This window comes from Ranitomeya imitator, chromosome 3 (assembly GCF_032444005.1).
Source record: "Ranitomeya imitator isolate aRanImi1 chromosome 3, aRanImi1.pri, whole genome shotgun sequence".
NCBI lineage: Eukaryota > Metazoa > Chordata > Amphibia > Anura > Dendrobatidae > Ranitomeya > Ranitomeya imitator.
In genome coordinates this window covers 44,350,617-44,373,691 of record NC_091284.1, presented here as the reverse complement: position 1 = coordinate 44,373,691, position 23,075 = coordinate 44,350,617, and the positions used below count along the sequence as shown (strand labels likewise).

General features: G+C 42.0%; 1 protein-coding gene across 1 annotated transcript in view; it reads right to left on the bottom strand.

The window, feature by feature from the left end:
* Positions 1 to 918: 918 nt before the first annotated feature.
* Positions 919 to 23,075, bottom strand: part of EVA1C (eva-1 homolog C) — a 112,426-nt gene continuing 90,269 nt past the window's right edge. The window contains exons 4-8 of the mRNA XM_069760847.1: positions 20,197 to 20,349; positions 17,769 to 17,912; positions 17,392 to 17,472; positions 12,145 to 12,234; positions 919 to 4,302 (exon numbers count right to left, since the gene is read on the bottom strand). Of these exons, the coding sequence (XP_069616948.1) occupies positions 3,914 to 4,302; positions 12,145 to 12,234; positions 17,392 to 17,472; positions 17,769 to 17,912; positions 20,197 to 20,349 (857 nt within the window). The 3' untranslated portion in view covers positions 919 to 3,913. The remainder of the gene's footprint in view (positions 4,303 to 12,144; positions 12,235 to 17,391; positions 17,473 to 17,768; positions 17,913 to 20,196; positions 20,350 to 23,075) is intronic.

Below are 23,075 nucleotides of genomic sequence, written 5' to 3'. Positions count from 1 at the left end.
GACTTTCATGTAGCCGCAGTACTCTAAGGGGTTAATGAGATTAGACAAATAGGGCCTGACTTTTTCCAGAAACAGAGCCACTCTTGTTCACAGGCTGCATCTGTTATTGCAACTCAGCCTCATTCAAGTAAATGGTAAATAGTCACTATTTTAATTTCTCTATCATCCATGTCATCCTATTATTTACTGTACCTAAGAGTTTGGAATGTCTGAGTGATGATCAACTTTTTTTATCGGACAGCACTTGGACCCATAGAGTGATCACAATAGGACACACTCAGTGGATCCCTGTGCTGATGATAAAAAATCAGGCAGCATATGACATTCAAAAGAATTGCAGGGCTGTCCTACAAAATTCAACAAAGATAGTGGATTTCATGAAAATTTGAGTAATTCTTGGAATTTTCTGAGTTTTTAGAAGTTGAACTGGGTGAGCTTGAGATTTGGAATTTAAAGAGAACCTGTCTGCAGGATTTTGCTAAGTAAATTACAGACACTGTCAGGTTAGTGCTGTTACACTAATTAAAATGATACCTGGGGTAAAGAAATCCGTCTTGTGGTTCTTGTGTAATCAGTGTTAGAAGTTTTCAGTTAATGAGATGCTCGTGATCCGGGGTGGGACTGTAGGCAGAGTCTTGTCTTCCTGCTCTAAGCCAGAGACACCAAGGAAAGACCTGCCCACAGGCCGCCCCGAAACACAAGCATGTCCCTCATCATAGAAACAGACTGTTTGTGCTTCAGGGCGGCGTGTGGGCAGGTCTTTCCTTGGTTTCTCTGGCTTAGAGCAGGAAGATAAGACTCTGCCTACAGTCCTGCCCCGAAGCATGAGAATCTCATTAACTGAAAGCTTCTACCACTGATTAAACAAGAACCACAAGACAAATTTCTTCACGCCAGGTATCATTTTAATCAGTTTAACACTTCCAACCTGACAATGCCTGTAGTTTACTTAGCAAAATCCTGCTGACAGGTTCACTTTAAATGCTTGATATGCTGATACGTTTTCTATAGTTTACTACACCACATTATGGAATGAAGTACACTATTATATGAGTACTCAGAACACCATTTGGTGGCAAATGAAAAACAAAACAAAAAAAAAGCAACAGTTTTCTTGGAGCTCAAGACAATTTTAGATAAACTACATTTTAAAGTGGCTCTGTTTCAGGGCATTGTGTGATAGATGTGAGATGCTAGGCTCAGGAATATATAGTTTTCTATGACTTGCTTCAGTATTTTCATGTAAAAAGTTGACAAAAAGACTGTAAGATCTGCTTATTACACCCACTCATACAGAAAGCCTTTATGTCCTGCTTATTCCACCCACTCATATAGTAATTCTGTGAGTGCTGCTGATTCCACCCACTCATATAGTAATTCTGTGAGTCCTGCTTATTTTACCCACTCATACAGAAATTCTGGGAGTACTGCTTATTCCACCCACTAATACAGAAAGTCTGTGAGTCCTGTTTAATCCAACTACTCATACAGAAAGTCTGTGAGTCCTGCTTCCCCGCCCACTCATACAGAAAGCCTGTGAGTCCTGCTTATTCCACCTACTCATACAGAATGTCTGTGAGTCCTGCTTATTCCACCTACTCATACAGAATGTCTGTGAGTCCTGCTTATTCCACCTACTCATACAGAAAGTCTGTGAGTCCTGCTTATTCCACCTACTCATACAGAAAGTCTGTGAGTCCTGCCTAGTCCATCTACTCATACAGAAAGTCTGTGAGTCCTGCTTATTGCACCCACTAATACAGAAAGACTGTGAGTCCTGTTTATTCCAACTACTCATACAGAAAATCTGTGAGTCCTGCTTCCCCGCCGACTCATACAGAAAGCCTGTGAGTCCTGCTTATTCCACCCACTCATACAGAAAGCCTGTGAGTCCTGCTTATTCCACCTACTCATACAGAAAGCCTGTGAGTCCTGCTTATACCACCTACTCATACAGAAAGTCTGTAAGTCCTGCTTATTCCACCTACTCATACAGAATGTCTGTGAGTCCTGCTTATTCCACCTACTCATACAGAATGTCTGTGAGTCCTGCTTATTTTACCACTCATACAGAAAGCAAGTCCAACTTCCTTTTCCCACAAGTAGAAAAAGCCTGTGACAGACAGGCTTTATCTATTAGTGACGGGTGGATACATGACTCATAGATTTTATTCATTAGAGGGGGTGGATTTATCTATCAATGAGTGGTGGAAGCAGGACTCACAGACTTTATTAATGGGTGGTGTAGGCAGGACTTGACAGCTTTCATTATTAATGGGAAGAGGAAGCAGGACTCACAGACTTTGTCTATTGGAGGGTTGTGCAAGCAGGATTCACAGACTTTATTAATGAGTGGTGGAAGAAAGAATCACAGGCTTAATTTATTAATTGGTTGTGGAAGCAGGACACACAGGCTTTATAAATGATAGAGTAAGCAGGACACAAATATTTTATCTATTAATAGTAGAGGAAGCTGGACTCACAGACTGTATCTATTAGTGGGTGGTGGACATTGGACTCACAGGTTTTATCTATTAATGAGTAATGAAAGTAGGACACACATGCTTTACCTATTAATGGTGAAGGAAGGAGGACACACAGCTTTTATCTATTAATGTAAAGGAAGCTGGACTCACAGACTTTATCTATTAGTGGGTGGTAGACATAGGACTCACAGGCTTTATCTATTAGTGGGTGGTAGACATAGGACTCACAGGCTTTATCTTATTAATGGGTGGTGGAAGCAGGACACACATGCTTTATGTATTAATGGTGAAGGAAGCTGAACTCAGGCTTTATCTATTAAAGGGTGGTGGAAGCTGTACTCAGGCTTTATCTATTAAAGGGTGGTGGAAGCTGTACTCACAGACTTTATTTACTAAATGGTGATGGAAGCAGGACTTCCAGGGTTTATCTATTAGAGGGTGGTGGAAGCTAGACTCAGAGGCTTTATCTACTATTGGGCAGAGGAAGAAGGACTTTCTGGCTTTAATTATTAATGGGAAGAGGATGGAGGATTCACAGACTTTATCTATTAGAGGGTGGTGGAAGCAAGACTCACATGCTTTGTTTATTAATATGTGGTAGATGCAGGACTCAAAGATTTAATCTATTAGTGAGTGATGGACACAGCACTCACAGGCTTTATCTATTGGTGGTCGTGGAAGCTGGACTCACCGGCTTTACCTAATAGTGGACGAGAAAAGCTGGACTCACAAGCTTTACCTATTAGTGGGCGAGGGAAGATGGACTCACAGCCTTTATCTATTAGTGGGCAAGGGAAGTTGGACCCACAGGCCTCATATTATAGTGGATGAGGGAACCTGGACTCACAGGCTTTACATAATAGTGGATGAGGGAAGCTGGACTTACAGGCTTTATCTAATAGTTGACGAGGGAGGCTGGACTCACAGGCTTTCACAACTTTTTAAATTAAAATATTGAATCAAATCATAGCACACTACCTATCCCTGAGCTCACCACGTCCTCGTTTGTCATATGTTGCCCTCAGATAAGACATCTACCAAATCCAATTTAAGATTGACATGATCGCCAGGACAAAATTCCCCTCTGGGTGATAATTCCTGTTAATTTAGATATTAAAAAAAGTAGAATGTTCTATTTCTTACAGAATAAGATTCTTTCCTTCTTTGTATATCTCTGAATAATTTTACATTGATAAATATAAATCTGTAGAAAAATATAAAGAAGCTCTTATGTCTCCATTGTTAAAAATGATAATTCTGTTCTTTCCTTCTTTATAAAATGTATAATACACTTCCCTTCATAGAAGAGTTATATCAGATTTTGGTGGCTCACCAGTGATTGTGGAGAGGTATACTGATAGCGGAGTATAGACCCACAGCTACACCGGTTAGACCCCCACTGTCCCTAGGATTCATACTAAAACTTATTAAAAAAATGGCATTGTAAGTTGGCTAGGAGGAATGTCCAGTCCACTGTTCAACCAGATTTCATTAATGATTTGTTCTCTGCGTTCTATGCGTTCTGCGAGGTCTGCAGCGTCTTCTGTGCAATGGACGGGACGAGGAGTTTTGCTTAACTCGCGTAACTCTTGAGAAAAGTGAGACTTTGTTGAAGCTTCATCCCCTCCTTCATCTTCCTCACTGCTTCCCCCATCTGTCTCTTCATAACCTGTTTTATGAACAATTTGTCCGTTCACTTTCTGGAATTTTCGCCAGTCCTTCCTACAAGATATGTTGATCACTAAAGCAAAAAGTGTGACGATCAAACCAATGCAAAGACTGCATACAAAGAATAAGGCTGCTCTTTCTTGGTGACCTACAGAGACAAAGGAGAGAAGGATATGGGATATATGTTAAGTCATGGTGCATGTTGGGACAGCATGTTCCATCATGAGTGCATATAGGGCTGCCACTAGCAATTTCCGGCCAACATACTGGCAAAATTTTCGGGGGCCTCTAGAGACTCCGCTCAGCCTCGACCCCAGCTCTGCCTCCAACCTTCCACAGTCCCACCGCCAACTCATGGAAAAACTCCACATCTGCATCACACTCTCACCAAGCACAAATATAGCCATCAGCTTTTGTTTTGGCTAAAACATTTTTGTTAAGCCGCCACCACGGCTAGGTAGACTCTTTTTGCCAGACCCTACACTACCCTAACCTATTAAATATTTGTTAAAATATCCAATACTCTTTTTATGCATATTTTTATTTATGTTTCTTTAAGGGAATGTGTCATATACAATTTTTAAAATGAACAATATCACCACATACGATCACATCATAACCATACCACATATTACCACCACATAGTGACCAAACGATACCACATATAAGGCACAAATACTGACAGAACATGGCCGGACCACATATTACAACCACATAGTGACCAAATACTACAATACTGATCATTAATAAAAAAATACAAATTTTACCATAAGCGCCATGATACACAGGAGATTTGTGTATAGTGTCAGCGTACACATAATAGAGGCATCACAAGTGACATTATACACAGGAGCTTTGCATACTGTGTCAGTGTACAGATAACGCAGGGATCACCAGTGACATTATACACAGGAGCTCTGTATATATTGTCAGTGTACAGATAATACAGTGATCACTGGTGACATTTTACACAGGAGCTCCATATATAATGTCAGTGTACAGGTAATATACAGTGATCACCAGTGACATACACAGGAAATCAGTATATAGTGTCAGTGTACAGATAATATACAGTGATCACAAGTGATATTATACACAGGAACTCTGTATATAGTATACAGTATAGCGTCAGTGTACAGGTAACACACTAACTCACCGGTGACGTCTCTAGTTGAAGTCCTTCATCTTCGCTTTTCATCTTCATCCAGCGCACACCGCCATCACTTCTTCCAGCCAGGACTCGTCTCTGCAGAAAATAACACAGTTATCTAAGAGCATATTACCCAATTTTTCCCCAATCTCTACACAATGCCAGATGTGAAAACAGTATCCTCAAAAAATAATATCCTTTAATTAGCCCCTACAATAATAATATCCCACATTATGGACCCCACATTTTATCCCATTCTGGACTTCACGTATCCTCCCATTCTGCCTCATGTGTCTCTAAACTTCCCCATGTCTCTCCATATTGCCCCCATAATCATCCATAATAGTATAATGTACCCCGTAGTCATATATAGCAGAGTAATGCACCCCCATAGTAGTATAATGTACCCCATAGGCATATATAGTATAATGCACTGCCATAGTAGCATAATGCACCCCCAGTCATGTATAGTATAATGCAGCCCCATACCAGTATAGTGCATCCCCATACCAGTATAATGCAGCCCCATAGTGGTATAAGGCACCCCATAGTGGTATAGTGCACCCCATAGCGGTATAATACAGCCCCATGGCGGTATAATGGAGCCCCCCATGGCGATATAATACAGTCTCATGGCGGTATAATGCAACCCCATGGTGGTGTAATGCACCCCCATAGTCATATATAAGATAATGCACCCTCATAGTAGTATAATGCACCCCCTTGTCATTTATAAAGTATAATGCACCCCATAGTATAATGCACCCCAATAGTATAATGCAGCCCCTTGTCACATATAGTATAATGCACCCCCATACTATAATTGACCTTCAAACTGCAGCTTTAGAAAAAAAAGAGTTTCTCCTTACCTGGCTTTGGTCCAGCGGTTTCCTCCCCTACGATGCAGCTTAAGAGAGCAGCATCGTTCCGGCGTATGACAGTGATGCCATACGTCGGCAACATGATGTCAGCTACTGGCATGTGATGGGCTGGCGGCTGTTAATTGTTGCCGAGCAGGAGGAATCTCCTGTACGGCAACAGATTTGAACTGATCATGCATCTGAAGACGCACGATCAGTTACTGAAACGGCTGCCCCCTCTGCTCATCGGGCCCCATACACCAGTAAGGGCAGTAATGCCTTGAGTGCATATAGTCATAGAAAGGTCTCACTGTAATGACTAAGATGTTGCCACGTGCTCGCAGGGCATTTGATATAGCTGCTAAAAAACACAACTTCAGTTCACTATTTGGATGCAGGTATTAAACAACAAACTTTTTCTTGAATTTTATTTTTATTGAAAAAGCAGAAAAGGCACTGAAAAATGTGTCGGAAGTCACAAAAAAAATGCGAGCAAGACAAAGTTCGTTATGGTCGGTCCCTTCCTTGAGAAGAGGGACTCCAATAAACCATCCCTGTCCCTCTGAACCACAATGCCACAGTGAGGATCAAGGATCTTGTTTTGCCTAGCTACCTAGCTAAAGTCTGGGGAAAGCCGTGGCCATGTACCCAGCGTCATCCAGGCTTTCGCCCCAGTGGAGATTTGTCAGCCCAAAGCTGACCAAGGGTTTTAAAAATTGCCCTTTCTGGCTCAGAAAGAATAAAGGCAAGGTGCGTGCAAGGTGCATGCTAAAGTGCTTGAGACTCAACTGGGGTCACACACCCAGTTAGTCCAACTAATGTGGCTACTCTTGGGGACATTGCACCAATAGCCATTAAACTTACTCTTTCTAGTAGCTTTGATCCTAGGGCCAGTCAGAGTAATCTGGCTGGGTGGCTACATGAGCCTCCCAGCCTAGACCCCAACCTTTCCACCCAGTGTGCATATGTATCTGTCTACTAATCATGGCCCCAGACCTAACCATCCATTCGAACATATACTCCACTTGATCTTAGCCTAAAGGCATTGTTGCCCCAGGTGAACAAACACCAAACTTAAACTTTAGCTATTGTAGAGAGTTGACTTAGAATACAGTTTTGCAGCATCTTGGCCAAGCTATGGTTGCTTGGCCAATGGTTTTCGTGATTTTATAAAACTTGGCTAAGAGTAAAAAATGTTTTAAATCCCAACCCATTTAGTAGTGCTGAAATGCTGTACATCATTCAAGTGTCCGTGCTTCAGCCGGTGACTTTTGCATGTATAGAATGTGACCACTGATTGTTTCCAAAGTCACTTCTAAAGGAACTTTGCATTTCTGGAGCCACTACGTAGTGAATCCTTTGGTTGCAAGCAATGTCTTTTGTCTTCTAAGAGGAATGGCTGGTGATCCAACAGTCATGGCGAAACACCAATTGCCAAATCTCCATCTAGTTCTAGCCATAAGAAATGCTCTATATCGACTATTCTATAATGGCTTCTCATCACAGACCTTGACATATCAGCACCCCTTTATTCCAACATATGACTATGGTAAACTGAGCCAAGTCTCTCTCTTTGGATATACAAATGCATACATACTCCTACATGCAGGAAAATGGTAACACTCTCTATTTTTTGTAATGTTTTTATGCTTTTTATTCACACTTGCCAAATCATTTGGAGTAACTGGAAGTCTTACAAATAAAAGAGGAGACCTCGCAGACTCCCAGTGGGCCAAGCTTACATCTGTCCTCTATGGAGAGAGTGGAGTAAGCCCCATCTGCCTGGAAGGAAATATCCCAATCCTTATCTTCCCCGATATTATTTATATTAGAGTTGGAAGGCAACTGTACAGATAATGTTGACGTAATTTACCAAAACTGGCTTATTTGGATAATAATAATAATAATTTTTATTTATATAGCGCCAACATATTCCACAGCGCTTTACAAATTATAGAGGGGACTTGTACAGACAATAGACATTACAGCATAACAGAAATTACAGCATAACAGAAATACAGTTCAAAACAGATACCAGGAGGAATGAGGGCCCTGCTCGCAAGCTTACAAACTATGAGGAAAAGGGGAGACACGAGAGGTGGATGGTAACAATTGCTTTAGTTATTCGGACCGGCCATAGTGTAAGGCTCGGGTGTTCATGTAAAGCTGCATGAACCAGTTAACTGCCTAAGTATGTATCAGTACAGATACAGAGGGCTATTAACTGCATAAAGTGAATGAGAACATAATGCGAGGAACCTGATTTTTTTTTTTTTTTTTTAAATAGGCCACACAGGGATCATTAGGTTAATGCATTGAGGCGGTAGGCCAGTCTGAACAAATGAGTTTTTAGGGTATGCTTAAAACTGTGGAGATTGGGGATTAGTCGTATTAACCTAGGTAGTGCATTCCAAAGAATTGGCGCAGCACGTGTAAAGTCTTGGAGATGGGAGTGGGAGATTCTGATTATTGAGGATGCTAACCTGAGGTCATTAGCGGAGCGGAGGGCACGGGTAGGGTGGTAGACTGAGACCAGAGAGGAGATGTAGGGTGGTGCTGAGCCATGGAGTGCTTTGTGGATGAGGGTAGTAGTTTTGTACTGGATTCTGGAGTGGATGGGTAACCAGTGTAATGACTGGCACAGGGTAGAGGCATCGGTGTAACGGTTGGTGAGGAATATGATCCTGGCTGCAGCATTCAGGACAGATTGGAGCGGGGAGAGTTTGGTAAGAGGGAGGCCGATTAGTAGAGAGTTACAATAGTCCAGACGAGAATGAATAAGTGAAACAGTAAGAGTTTTTGCAGTGTCGAAAGTAAGAAAAGGGCGAATTCTAGAAATGTTTTTGAGATGCAGGTAAGAAGAGCGAGCCAGTGATCAGATGTGGGGGGTGAATGAAAGCTCGGAATCAAGGATGACCCCAAGGCAGCGGGCATGTTGCTTTGGAGTAATGGTGGAACCGCACACGGAGATGGCAAGGTCAGGCAAAGGTAGGTTAGTAGAGGGAGAGAACACGAGGAGTTCAGTTTTTGACAGGTTTAGTTTCAGATAGAGGGAGGACATGATGTTAGAGACAGCGGTAAGACAATCACTGGTGTTTTCTAATAAGGCAGGCGAGATATCAGGAGCAGAAGTGTATAATTGGGTGTCGTCAGCATAGAGATGGTACTGGAAACCAAATCTACTGATTGTTTGTCCAATAGGGGCAGTATACAAAGAGAAGAGGAGGGGGCCTAGGACTGATCCTTGAGGAACCCCAACAGTAAGGGGAAGGTGAGAGGAGGAGGAACCAGCAAAACATACAGTGAAGGATCGGTCAGAGAGATAGGAGGAGAACCAGGAGAGAACGGTGTCCTTGAGGCCGATGGAGCAGAGCATAGTGAGGAGGAGCTGATGGTCCACAGTATCGAATGCTGCAGAGAGATCCAAGAGAATTAGCATGGAGTAGTGACCATTAGATTTAGCTGTTAGTAGGTCATTAGAGACTTTAGTGAGGGCAGTTTCAGTAGAGTGTAAAGAGCGGAAGCCAGATTGAAGAGGGTCGAGAAGAGAGTTATCTGAGAGATAGCGGGTAAGACGGGAGTGGACCAGGCGTTCGAGGAGTTTAGAGATGAAGGGAAGATTAGAGACAGGTCTATAATTAGCGGCACAGTTTTGATCGAGGGATGGTTTTTTAAGTAATGGATGTATGATGGCATGCTTAAATGAGGAGGGAAAAATACCAGAAGTGAGGGAAAGGTTGAATATTTTTGTTAGGTGAGAGGTGACAGCTGGGGAAAGGGACTGGAGGAGATGTGACGGAATGGGGTCACTGGTGCAAGTGGTCGGGCGAGAAGATGCAAGGAGCCTGCTTACTTCTTCTTCTGTAACTGCTTCAAAGTCAGAGAGTGAACTAGATGCAGTGGGGGAGGGAGGACAGTGCATGGTATGAAGAGATTGGGAGATGATTTCCTGTCGAATGTGGTCAATTTTTTCTTTGAAGTAATTGGCCAGATCGTCAGCACGGAGATCCGTGGTTGGGGCCTGCTCTCTTGGGTTGAGTAGGGACTGGAACATGTCAAAGAGACGTTTAGGGTTATTGGACAGGGAGGTGATGAGGGTGTTGAAGTAGGTTTGTTTGGAGAGGTGAAGGGCAGAATTGTATGTCTTTAGCATGAACTTATAATGGATGAAATCTTCGGGTAGATTAGATTTTCTCCACAGACGTTCTGCGCACCTGGAGCACCGCTGCAGGAAACGTGTTTGCAGCATGTGCCACGGTTGTTGCCGTCTGTGCCGAGTTGTTTTATGTATAGGAGGAGCAGCTTCATCCAGAGCACTTTGCAGGGTTTCATTGTAATGCTTCAGAGCAGAATCAGGACATGAGATGGAGAAGATTGGGGCCAATGAGGACTGCAAGTTCTTCATAAGTTTCTGGGTGTTAATGGCCTGTATGTTTCTATAAGTGTGGAAAGTGGGGGTGACCTGAGCGGGATGGCAGTTCTTGATAGAGAATGAAAGAAGGTTGTGGTCAGAGAGTGGGAGAGGGGAGTTTGTGAAATCATCCACTGAGCAAAGCCGGGAGAAGACCAAGTCAAGGGAGTTTCCATCTTCATGTGTTGGAGAGTTAGTATGCTGCGAGAGGCCGAAAGAGGAGGATAGAGATAAAAGCTGAGAAGCAGATGGGGAGAGGGGAGAGGCAATGGGGATGTTGAAATCACCTATGATAAGGGTGGGGGTGTCACAGGAGAGAAAGTGTGGAAGCCAGGTGGCAAAGTGATCCAGGAACTGATGAGAGGGGCCGGGAGGACGATACACCACCGCTACTCGCATGGAGAAGGGGACGTAGAGTCTGACCACATGGACCTCAAAGGAAGGGAAGACAAGTGAGGGTACTTGGGGGATAACTTGGAAAGTACATTTGGGTGAAAGGAGCAGACCAACGCCTCCACCTGCTCTGTTGTCCGATCTTGGGGTATGAGAAAAATGTAGTCCACCATATGAAAGAGCAGCAGCAGCGGTGGTGTCTGACTGCTGGATCCAGGTTTCAGTAAGAGCCAGAAGATTAAGAGAATTAGAAAGGAATAAGTCATGAATGAAGGAGAGTTTATTACACACAGAGCGAGAATTCCAAAGGGCACAATTCAAAGAGACAGAAGGCATGCAGGGAATATTAATAAGGTTAGGGGGGTTTCTGGGTGTAGCAATTGGGAGGTTTGACTGGCTATAACATGGGGGGCCGGGGTTTGGAGAGATGTTTCCAGCGACTAGGAGAAGGAGGATAGAAAGAGTAAGCAGATGGTTAAGTGATTTGTGAGAGTGTCTCTTATGTTGGATGGTGGGACTGAATGGATCTGTGCTGTTAAGCAATGTGAACAGAGTATGAGTGCTATACATAGGAGAGGCAAGGACAGAGGGGCCGATATGGATGGAGTATAGAGAGTTAATGCAAGGGTGGTGAATGTGAGTGAATGCAGCAGCCAGGATATAGATTATACAAATAAATATGGTGAGTATTTGTGCTATTTCAAGTGAATATGGATTAGATTTATCTTGTCTTACCTGTCTGCTCCCCTGTCTAACTGCCATGTTATAACTGCCGAGTACTTAGAAAAAAAGTACTTTGAATAAAAATACACGAATACTAGTGCACGAATGCACCCCTGCACGAATGCATCCCCAAGCTAAGTCTACATTTATACAAGGCTAGCCCTTAGATCTCCCTTTTTTTTTTTTTTTTTTTGGTGTTAAAGCTCGTTAGCAATCAATCTAACTCAGATTTTTATCTAATGCATAAGAGGCGAAAGAGTCATTGGAGCCTCAGATTGGTCCTTCAACTGCATTGTGAATTACTACAGGACTTTACACAACTTCTTGATCCCTTTTTTGAAAAAAATATTTCTCCTTTCTGGCTTATAGAGAGGGTCCTAAGAGGGTGTTGTAGTGAGACAATCCGTCTGAACCTACTTGCACCAATAGTCAATTCTCTTGAAGCACCCTCACCTGTTACATAGGAATACGCTGCAAGAAGGTCACTGAAGAAGAGTCCGTTTCTGCTCGGAAGCCGAGATTCTGAGAGGTCGGGCTTGCTATCTATATTAAAAGATAAAGTTAGAAAATCACAGGAAATTCAGTTAATTCTAAAAGCATAAGCATCCTCTAGAGCCAAAATAGATGGATAGAATGTTTTATACCCAAATTATACATAATCCGTGAAATGAGGCGCAACAGTCTGAAGACAATAGAATGGAAAACACATTCTGATCATACTTCAGCACCAGAAGCATGTAAATAGGGGAGAGGTGGTAACTTGTAAGCGCTAGTGACGGGTAACGCAAGCTAAGCATGTGATATGTACACATCACATCTAGCCAGTATGGGGTTAGTAAACCATGTGTCCCATATACTTAATCAAAACAGACCTTGGATAGAGAAGAAAAAGTCAAGAAGTGCATGTAGGCGATGTAATACAATCAATTCTTTATTAATTATTCAAATAAAACAAAATTAAAATAAGATGCCTCGTGTCAGAAAGGCACGCAGCAAAATGCATATCATATGATTGAAAACACAAATGAATAGATTGCATCTATATGTCAATATGGAATACTCAAGCAAACTGTAAAGATCAGTGTTCAGTACATTTATGTGGGAGATAAATATAGAATGTATATCCAATAAATTAAAAATATTATAAAGCTAAGTGTAATATATCAACTGTTCACATGCATTCTAACAAAATAATATCATCGCAATCATGAAAGCACAGTGGGACGTAGCTAAAGTATCTCCGCAGGGTCAAGTACACTGTGCTTAATGCTAATTATCAAAAGTGATGTGCATATAATCTAGATAATGATGTGTATAAATCCTCTTCACCATCAGAATGCAGTTGGATGTCATTCATCTATATCCACAGAACAACGCAGGATTACAGAAAAAAAGTACATGCAAGCAATAAGTTTCAATGCAGGGAAATAGATGCCATAGAAGCCGGAATATCCAAGGTGTCCCTCACCCCGACGCGCGTTTCGTCTATCTTCTTCCATGTGCCTATAACAGCCATGGGTGGAGCAGAGCTCCACCCACTCCTGTTAGTCTATTTAACAAGAGCCGGCAGGGGCGCTCGTCAGTCCACTCACCCCTCGGTGCGCCTGTGACGTAATGGGTCGTTATGACAGCTTGGGTGTCTGCTGAAGAACCCGTTCCTGTCATTACAATTCTCCTGTGAAAGACAGCTTTTAGCTGCCATTCATAGGAGATCGTGCTTTTCTCTATACATAGTGGTGATGATGCACAGGCAATCGGAGGATCGCATCTTCAAGTCCCTTAATGGGTTTATTGAATACAGTAAAAATAAAAAAAAAGTTTTTAAAAAATAAAAAAACACAAGTTCAAATCACCCCTCTTGTTAAAAAAAAAGAATAAAAAATAAACACATTTGGTATTTCTGCATTCGGAAAAGTCAGATCTATTAAACTAAAATGACAGAGTTTATTTTATAGGAAAGGGGAATTTACCCATGTGAGATGTATAATGACAGCCTGCTCTACTGATCTAAGGTACATGTCTCACACTAGTAATGTCCCAGCTCATTTACTTATTAAGAAAAATGGCGATTTCTCTGAAATAAGACATCAGATAGCAGATTACGAGGTATCATGTTATTAATGTTCCTTTGACCTACATGCCCTTATAGATGGTTTAATAGGTTGATTCTACTGACAGATTCCCTTTTACGATTATTTCTTATTTTAATTCTTTTATAGATTTTTTTATTTTTAGCTCTTCAGGAAAAGGAGAAATTACTAACATCTAAATACAGCTGAAAAATTGCCAAATCTTGCATCATGACATGCACAATATCTGGCTCTGCACGCAGCATGCAAACTACAGCTGCATCTGAGCAAAATTATAAGGCACAACACAAATCATAAAGTTTATATCCACATGTAATAGAAAGTGAGTTTGTAAATACTTTGCTCCTTGGGTTTTGTACAAATGTACTGTCTCGGGGTTACCGTCACAGTGTGGAGCCAGAAGACAGCTGTGTCTGATTGCTCCTTATCCAGCGCTGAGAAGAAGCACTTCTCCTTCATTTTAATGGTGTTTAATTTTATTCCTTCTGGGGGTTAACAGGGTTAATCGGCCATGTTGGAAATCTCTGAGCTCAGTTACCCACTCCTTTCCCCTTCATAATCTGGGCTCTAATGCAAATCCTTGTCAGTGCTAGCATTTGTTGCATGGCTTCAGGAAGGTGAAGTGTTCAAATTAGAAGGAGTGTTAGAGGAGTTATCTGTGACTGTTGCTTGGTTTGTAAGTGTGGTAATTCCCTATCCTCTATTTTGGTTTATTTCCCTACCTCCACTCCCCGATGCATTCCACTATTATATGTGAGTGAATATTTTGTATTCCTGGAGTTTTCTGTTAACCCTTGTTTGTGTTGCCTTGTTTGTCGGGTTGGTGTACTCCTGAGCACAGTAGCGCCACTCTTCCCTGGGTGGTGGAAGAGAACAAATGGAGGGCTGACTCAGGAGATAAGGCAAGGGTGGAGGCTCCGGCATCATCACCTTCAGAAGTATCCCTGGGAATAGGGTGTGCTAGGGCACCCCCTATAGTTAGGGACAGGGAAGGAGCCCCTGGTCCCGGGTCACCCAACAGCTGTGTGTTGTGTTTTTTTTTTTCATTTATATATAGATTGCTGATTTTAAGATGATAATTGCTACCCCTGGAAATAGTCAGTAGTTTATCTGTTGTATCTGTCTGACATAGTACTTCAGTCTACTTCTGAGAACATCCTGGAAGCTCTCATAACTTCAGAAAACCAGCAAATTTCCAAATGAACAATGGAGGCAAAAATATGTAACCTAACCTGATAACGACTATGTTACATACAGGTACGTCCATCACAACAGAAGGATGCTTGTACCTGTCTCTGGGACTCTTATCTATGCCCAAGTTACAGGGGGAAACCTACAAAATTAAAATACAAAATAAAATTTAACTCAACGGGTGATGTGCGAGAACCATTAGATAGTGGTGACCTTTGTGCTGTCTGGATATCGGGGGGCTGCATGGGCAGAACAGTCAGTGGTGATCCTGAGGGGGGGGGCAGATAACTGTCAGAGGTGATGAGAGATCCATATAATGGTATAAAATAGAACTCCGTTTTGATGTAAATTTCCAAATTGAAACAATGGAAAATTATAAATCAATTACATAAACAAGTTCTTCTCACTGAATTAGAATATCATCAACAAGTTAATTTATTTCAGTTCTTCAATACAAAAAGTGAAAGTCATATATTATATAGAGTCATTCCAAACAGAGTGATCTACTGTATTTCAAGCGTTTATTTCTGTTAATGTTGATGATTATGTCTTACAGCTCAATTTTTGTTTTTTTGTGTGTGTGTTTTTTTCACTGTACTAAAAGGTGTCTGATCATTTAGCAGCAAGACTTTTTGATCATTAAGGAGGTTAAAATGAATAGAGCAATGTATTTACATGGTTTCCCAACATTTTATATAGATTTTAAAAAAACAAGCTCAGAGGTTCCCTGTAGGCACAAAATAATGGACCTCATTTATAAAAGTTGTCATAGAGAAAACATGGCCTTGTTGCCATAGGAAAAAATTAGAATTTAGGTTTCACTTTCTCTACTGTACTGTATTAATGTAAAGTGGACATGACTGGTTGCTATGGGCAACTAGGCCATTTATTTCCTCTAAGTTCTTACATGAAGCCACATTATAGTGATTACAACAATATTGTGTCTGCCAAAAACATGAAAATGCAGCAATGGAAAACTTTTCTAATGCTAGCCCTTGTTTCAAGCCTAATAGGGGCCAGTATCTGCACCCGGTGACCTTGGACAAGTGCCGGAGCCCACAGTGCCTTGGGGGTTCACTATCATTTGTGACACTGGCATTTAAGATGTTGGAAATCAGAGAAGTTGTCTCTTCCAAAGCCCAATGACCCCTCCCCACCACATGATTGTGGGGTGCCGATGTTATAGTAACAGCAGCCATGGGGGGACTACTTAAGGCCATGTTTGCAGACCTATGAAGCCCAGCTTGTGGCTGGGCTTCATACACGATAGGTAGTATTAAATTATAATCTACAAGCCCTCACGTGTTCGCAAGTTCAAGTCACCAGGGGGACTAATAAATTAAATAAAATATATATATATTTAATGAAAAAATATAAATGTTCATATTAAACCCCCACTCCACCCCTTTTCCCAGAATGGAAATATTTTAAAAATTACCTTTTTGGTATTGCCACATGCATAACTGTATAAACTAATAAAATATATTTATCCCATACTGAACATCAAAACTGAAAAAAAAAATCAAAATGGCAGAATCAGGTTTTTTTTTTGTTACTTAGCCTTCCCAAAAAATAGGTACAAAATTGGAATAAAAGAGATTAGAAAGTCATATGTACCCTAAAATAGTAATAATAAAAATGGCAGCTTTTACTGCAAAAGAAAAATAAAGCCCTAATACATCGCTATTGACCGAAAAATAGAAACGTTATAGCTCTTGGAAGATGAGGAGAAAAATGGAAAGCGAAGAGGGGCCTACTGGGACTCACTCTGGTGACCCAAGGTCAACATAAACTTGGAGCTTGCCCCACCATCCATGACCAGAGAGTGTGGGTTTTCTTGACAAGCTACATATCATAAGATCACCATTGACTGATAAGTGTCATTTGCTATTCAGTAAGCTCCTAAGTGCCCACTTTTTGTGGCCACCATCTTGGTCATGCATTCCTTCCATCTGTATTGATATGATTCCTCTCTCCTTTGACTTCATTTTATTGGTCTAGGCTCAAGAGATTGTTGTGTCTGACTATTGTTAGAACTCAACTACATGAGTTCGCCTTGTCTTGGATGCATACATGTGTACCGCAACTCAGACCCACTTAGCTCCTCTTGCTGGTGTGCCGCACCTGGCACAGATACAGGACCTCAGATACAGGACCTTTCGAAGAGTCTTTGAAAACCCCTTCAAAGGACATCATTCACATGAAAATTGTTTAGTGCAGAGACGACCAATCGTTCATGTAAAAAAGTCCTGGAGAACAGACGATATTGACCCTTCCATAATGCAGAATTTGTATAATTCAGAGAAGAAAAGAGACGGCAGAGTTGCAGCAGCTCTTATATGGAAATATTATTACATACTCCAATCTATGGTCCAAAACACAAAATATAAGTGAAGCAGAGATAATCTGAGATAATTACCATATTTACCATCGTTCAGCTTCGTAGGGGGCATTACATAAGAAACCTTGGGGTCAACCTCTTTCAGTATGATTTTTGGAACTATAAATGAAAAAGAAACAATGTCTATTGTCTACCACAAGTTCTCACCATTTTCAGGAGATGTAGTATTTTTCCATTTCATTTAATAAGTAATATAGCGCAACATCGACTCATGGTTAGACTGGTCCATAGGAGGACCAGAAATCCTCCAAAAGGTCCAGGTGACCCACCACCCACCATGGGTTTTCATTTTTTTTTTTTAGAGAGATTACTGCACAAGTAATCCACTAATGCTTATTCCTGCAATACCGGCATAGTATACAGCACAATTAAAGGGGACATGCACCTTTCCTTACCACAAGAATAATTTACAGTAAGATATTTGACGACTCCAGGTAGACAAGGACTTCCGAAATGTTTGTCGTGGACGACCATTCTGCATCTCTGTTTCCCATAACATCGTTGTGCTAGCACATCTAGGGCAGAGTATGATATACAGTCTGGAAAACAGAAGAGTTCGTTAGTAGGTCCAATTTTGCAAGAATTATCTAAAGGAAGAAGTGAAACCCGAAATGTTTTTCTCACTTCAAAGAGAATATCAGTTGGATTTGCCATAATCCCCCCTCTGGGAACCTCATCAATTCATAGAGCACAGTACCTCTCATAGTCTAGGACCAATTCTCCGTGACAGTTTAGGGTGAGTGCTGCGCTATATCAGCAAATGGTGATCAGATTGGTGGGGATTAGAGATGAGAAAAATTATTTTCACTATTCTGGTCTCTTGACCAATATGGTCCTCTGTGACAACTTTAGCACTGTTATCCTGGGTGCCACTGGTGTCTACTAGGCATTGCAATGTCATGACATTGCAGCATGACGCACATGACAACATCAAAGGAAGCTGAGTTGAAGTGTGAGCCTCGTGTAAAGACTGCCCTGGTCTGACTGCCTCTGATGACCGAACTAGAAGATGGACCAGGGCAGCGCAAATCTTTTTGCTCAAATTTAGTGGGTGTTGAACCATTGTGTCTTCATTTGCTGCCGCCTCACCACCACCCGAGCTGCCGCCTCACCACCACCTGAGCTGCTGCCTCACCACCACCCGAGCTGCCGCCTCACCACCACCCAAGCTGCCGCCTCACCACCACCCAAGCTGCCGCCTCACCACCACCCAAGCTGCTGCGTCACCAGCACCAGAGCTGCCGCCTCGCCACCACCAGAGCTGCCGCCTCACCACCACCAGAGCTGCTGCCTCACCACCACCAGAGCTGTCGCCTCACCACCACCAGAGCTGCCGCCTCACCACCACTAGAGCTGCCGCCTCACCACCACCCAAGCTGCCGCCTCACCACCACCCGAGCTGCTGCGTCACCAGCACCAGAGCTGCCGCCTCGCCACCACCAGAGCTGCCGCCTCACCACCACCAGAGCTGCTGCCTCACCACCACCAGAGCTGCCGCCTCAACACCACCAGAGCTGCCGCAACCCCGACCTTCTGTCTCTTCCCCATTATCCCATAGAATGTAGGTCCACAAGGACGGGGTCCCCTCCCCTCTGTACCAGTCTGTCATTGTAAATTTGTTTATTGTAAACGATATCTATAACCCTGTACGTAACCCCTTTCTCATGTACAGCACCATGGAATTAATGGTGCTATATAAATAAATAAGTAATAATAATAATAATAAATTGCTACTAAATAGTTATCGGGTAGTTATTTTGGGTAGACAATAGCATGAAATAGATGGATGCCTTCTTATCACACAAGTCTAGCGAATTGGTGTGGAGATGGCGAACTGAGCTGTGCTGTAGGACTACACTGTGCAGCTCTCTCCTCCCCTCTCACAGCAAATAAGCGTCACATACTGACTCAGGCTGCACCTGCGCCCCTTCCTACCCCTACCACATCTACTGTCTTCTTAGTGACTGAAGAAGTTTGTGGACATTACATAGAGCCCACAGGCAGGAAATGGATACTACAAACTGCTGGGAAGAGAGGTTGACGTCACTTTCTCTTAAAAAGATATATTACAAAATGTCCTACTGATATGTGCAAAATTATAGTGATATAGTAGGTACAGTATGTCCATGGATGAAGAAAGAAACAAATAAGGATGAATATCTCCTAATCAAAGGTTCATGCATCATTTATTTTCCCATCAATTACTTCAAGTTTTTAAAGGTGTGGTCCAGAAAAACATGACTGCTTTTCCTCCAAAACAGTGCCACACCTGTCCATTCATAGCTCATCCCCATTCACTTTGTCAAAGCAGAGCTACAATATCAGACTTATACGGGGTTATTCCTATCTCCATGATCCTATCTCAGTATGTAGCAGGCGTAATAATAATAGTAGCAAATATCTCAAATTTGAAATTTATGTATAGTTTTTCTGATTAGCTATGCCACTTACCCCATGTGCAGGGCATTGTAGTAGCTAAATATCCATGGTTACGACCTCTCATAGCGACTTGTTACTGTTTGCAACCATGGATATCTAAGCTACTGCAATGCCCTTCACATGGGGTAAACGACATAGCTAATCAGAAGAACTATACTATATTTTTAATTAGATGTATTTGCTAGTATTCTTATGATTATACCTACTACATATTGGGATAGAATCTTGGAGATAGGAATTTCACTTTTAACCATGTGTAGATCATTTTCTGGAAACGAGCACCCATGTTTTCCTTTTCCAGCACAGCCCCTTTAAGTTTATACACTCTGATGCGCCCGATTAATTTTAGCCACATGTTCCTAAATCATATCCTTATATGCTCACCATATGGGGTCCCTTTGTCCAGGTCAGTGGTACAAGGGTTCTTTTCATCAGCAAATCTGCCGTAGATGGCGGAGTAGATGTTGAGTAACTTGGGCTCTTTGCAGTGAAGCTTCAGCTCGCGGTTTTCACAAACGGAAGTCGATTTGTACTCAGCTGAAAACGGAAGCATAAACTAAATAAACAGTCGGCACAAGTGTCAACACTGTGCATCCACCGTGCGGCATGGCAGGCGGGGGGTTCACAATGGTTATTCCGAAGATACAAGCCATCTACACAAACTTTACTGGGGACTGAATCTCTGATGATGACACTCAACAACCCGTGACCCGTTAACCTTCTTCCCATCCAGTAGACACAAATCCTTTAGACGTTCTGTACATTTATATACATTTAAAGGGATTGTCCTAAATCTGCACTATTCTGCCTGATAAGGCTACATTAGAAGCTATAAACAAATGTTTATGCCCAAGGGAGGCAAATCCACACGTACACACATAGACACACACCTGAGAAAGTTTTGTCTTATAGTGCTGTAGATTCTTTTTTTTATCTTTTTAATAGCTGAAACATTAAAGCAGAAAGAACAAAGTAAAATAAAAAATATAAAGGAGGAGCGCTGAAAGATTAATAATTTGTGGTTTTTACGTAATGTCATAGACACGGTGCACTGCACGGTGGTGCAGTGGTTAGCACAGCAGCCTTGCAGCGCTGGGGTCCTGGGTTCTAATCCCACCCAGGACAACATCTGCAAAGAGTTTGTATGTTCTCTCCGTGTTTGCGTGGGTTTCCTCCGGGCACTCCGGTTTCCTCCCACATTCCAAAGACATACAGATAGGGATTCTAGATTGTGAGCCCCATCGGGGACAGCGATGATAATGTGTGCAAACTGTAAAGCGCTGCGGAATATGTTAGCGCTATATAAAGATTATTATTATTATTATTATAGATCCCACCGCTGCCACCAATTTATCAGGGGACGCAACTCCGCAGCCTCCATCCATCAGAACAGTTGCATAATTGACTGATGAGTGATTGACGGGGTTGCAACTGTTTCCACGATCAAGGTTACGCCCACATACCTCCCCTTTGGTGAGATCATTTGGGGGCTGGTTCTGTGATGTGCTGGGTGTTTTGGAAGTTTATGAGATCCTCAACTTTCAGGATATCTTTGCCCCTGGAGGTCTCAGGCGGGAGATATTATTGTCATGTTTCCTATCACAATTTTACCTTTCTATAGAGATGAAACATGGCATTGATAGTATAATCCATCTCTCTGATTATTAAGTTGGAGGTGTTCGACAGGTCTTATGGTCATGCAAGCTAATACGACACCGAAAAAATATCTCCCATCAATGTCAGATCATTGCAAACCCCAATATTCATTACTTTCTACTGACTCCAGAGAGTCTGAGATAATTCCTTTGAATTGAGGAAACTCTAGCCTCGGGAATGGTTCTTCTCTGCCTCTGATTATATGAATCCTAGACTTAGTGGCTGCCTCTCAGCAGATCCCTTATAGCAATTACATGCTCATGGCAGGAGGTCCTACTTCAATGGAGGTTGAAGTGTCAGCTCGTTTTCACTTTCCCAGTTATAATTAACCCCATATGTTTAATGTGAGGGTGATATGTCCTCTCTCTGGAGATTACTTTATGTATTTTACAATTTTTTGCACTGTCGAATTTGGCTCCAAATCCATTAAAATGGTGCACAATGTTGGATGAATTTGATGCCTATTTTTTGCCTTTTGCTTTATTTCCATCTTTATTGGGTAAAATGTTCTACAATCTTTTAAAAATGTTTTTACAGGGGTGGCTCATCTTTTGTGTTCAGGAGCACACCGTTCCCCAGCCTCTTTCCTGAATGTTTCACAGTTCAGACCAGCAGCATGGTTGTGCCACTGACCTAAAATGTGCGCTCTCCCATGCTGGAAGAAGAGGCAGCTTTTCCTCGGCAGCATCTGAGGAGCACTTGCAAGCTTTAAAGCAATCAGGTTGCAAGCCCGCTCTCCTTGCTAGGAAAATGGCCACCCCTATAGTAAACTATAAAATTAAACGTTCTGTTTACGAGAATGAAAAGGATTTTTAACAAGAGGTAAATTACAAGGTTGCTTGTTTTTACAAGCACTTAGCAATTTTGCCCATTTAACATGAGACAAAACACCTTTAATATGTTCCATGTTAGTCTTCAGCTGCACAAAAAAACAAATTAGACACTAGTGTACTAGAGTACAATAGCGGAAAAAGGTAGCAACATTTGGAAAAATCTCAGGTGACAAATTAGCCCCCCAAAAAACCATCTACAAATTTAAAACCAAGGCCACAGTATCACGCCAACCTAAAACATGATGAGAACTCCAAAAAAACTATCAGAAAAAGTGCAAACTTTACTCCCAATTAAAGGCTCAAAAAGAATGATGAATTGGGGCAATAGTTTATGAGATGAGTATTGATAAGGAAACTACACTTCCCACCACTTTCTGTCTCTTTGCAGCCTGTCAGTCAGTGCAGATAGGGGCGGAGGGAGTGCTCCTCTTATGAATACACTGGATTCATTACTAGAGTCAGTGTGAATTTATTCTCATGTTCCCTTTCATCGGCCATGACAGTGGTCTGTAGCTGGTGGACGGTAGAGGGACTACAACTTCGTACCTGGCGGCATCTGCATCTGTATTTTGGATTAGCCGGTCTGGTGTGATGTCACACATGTGATATGACATATACATCAGGAGAGCCCTAAACTAGAGCAATATGGGATGGGAAATACGCAACCAAAATAAGTATGCAGCTAATGAATTCTGTTGAAAACCCTGGTATTAGACTTGAAAATAAGGAACAAAGACAACATATTCTGAATAAAAATAGAGGAGCAAGAGAAAC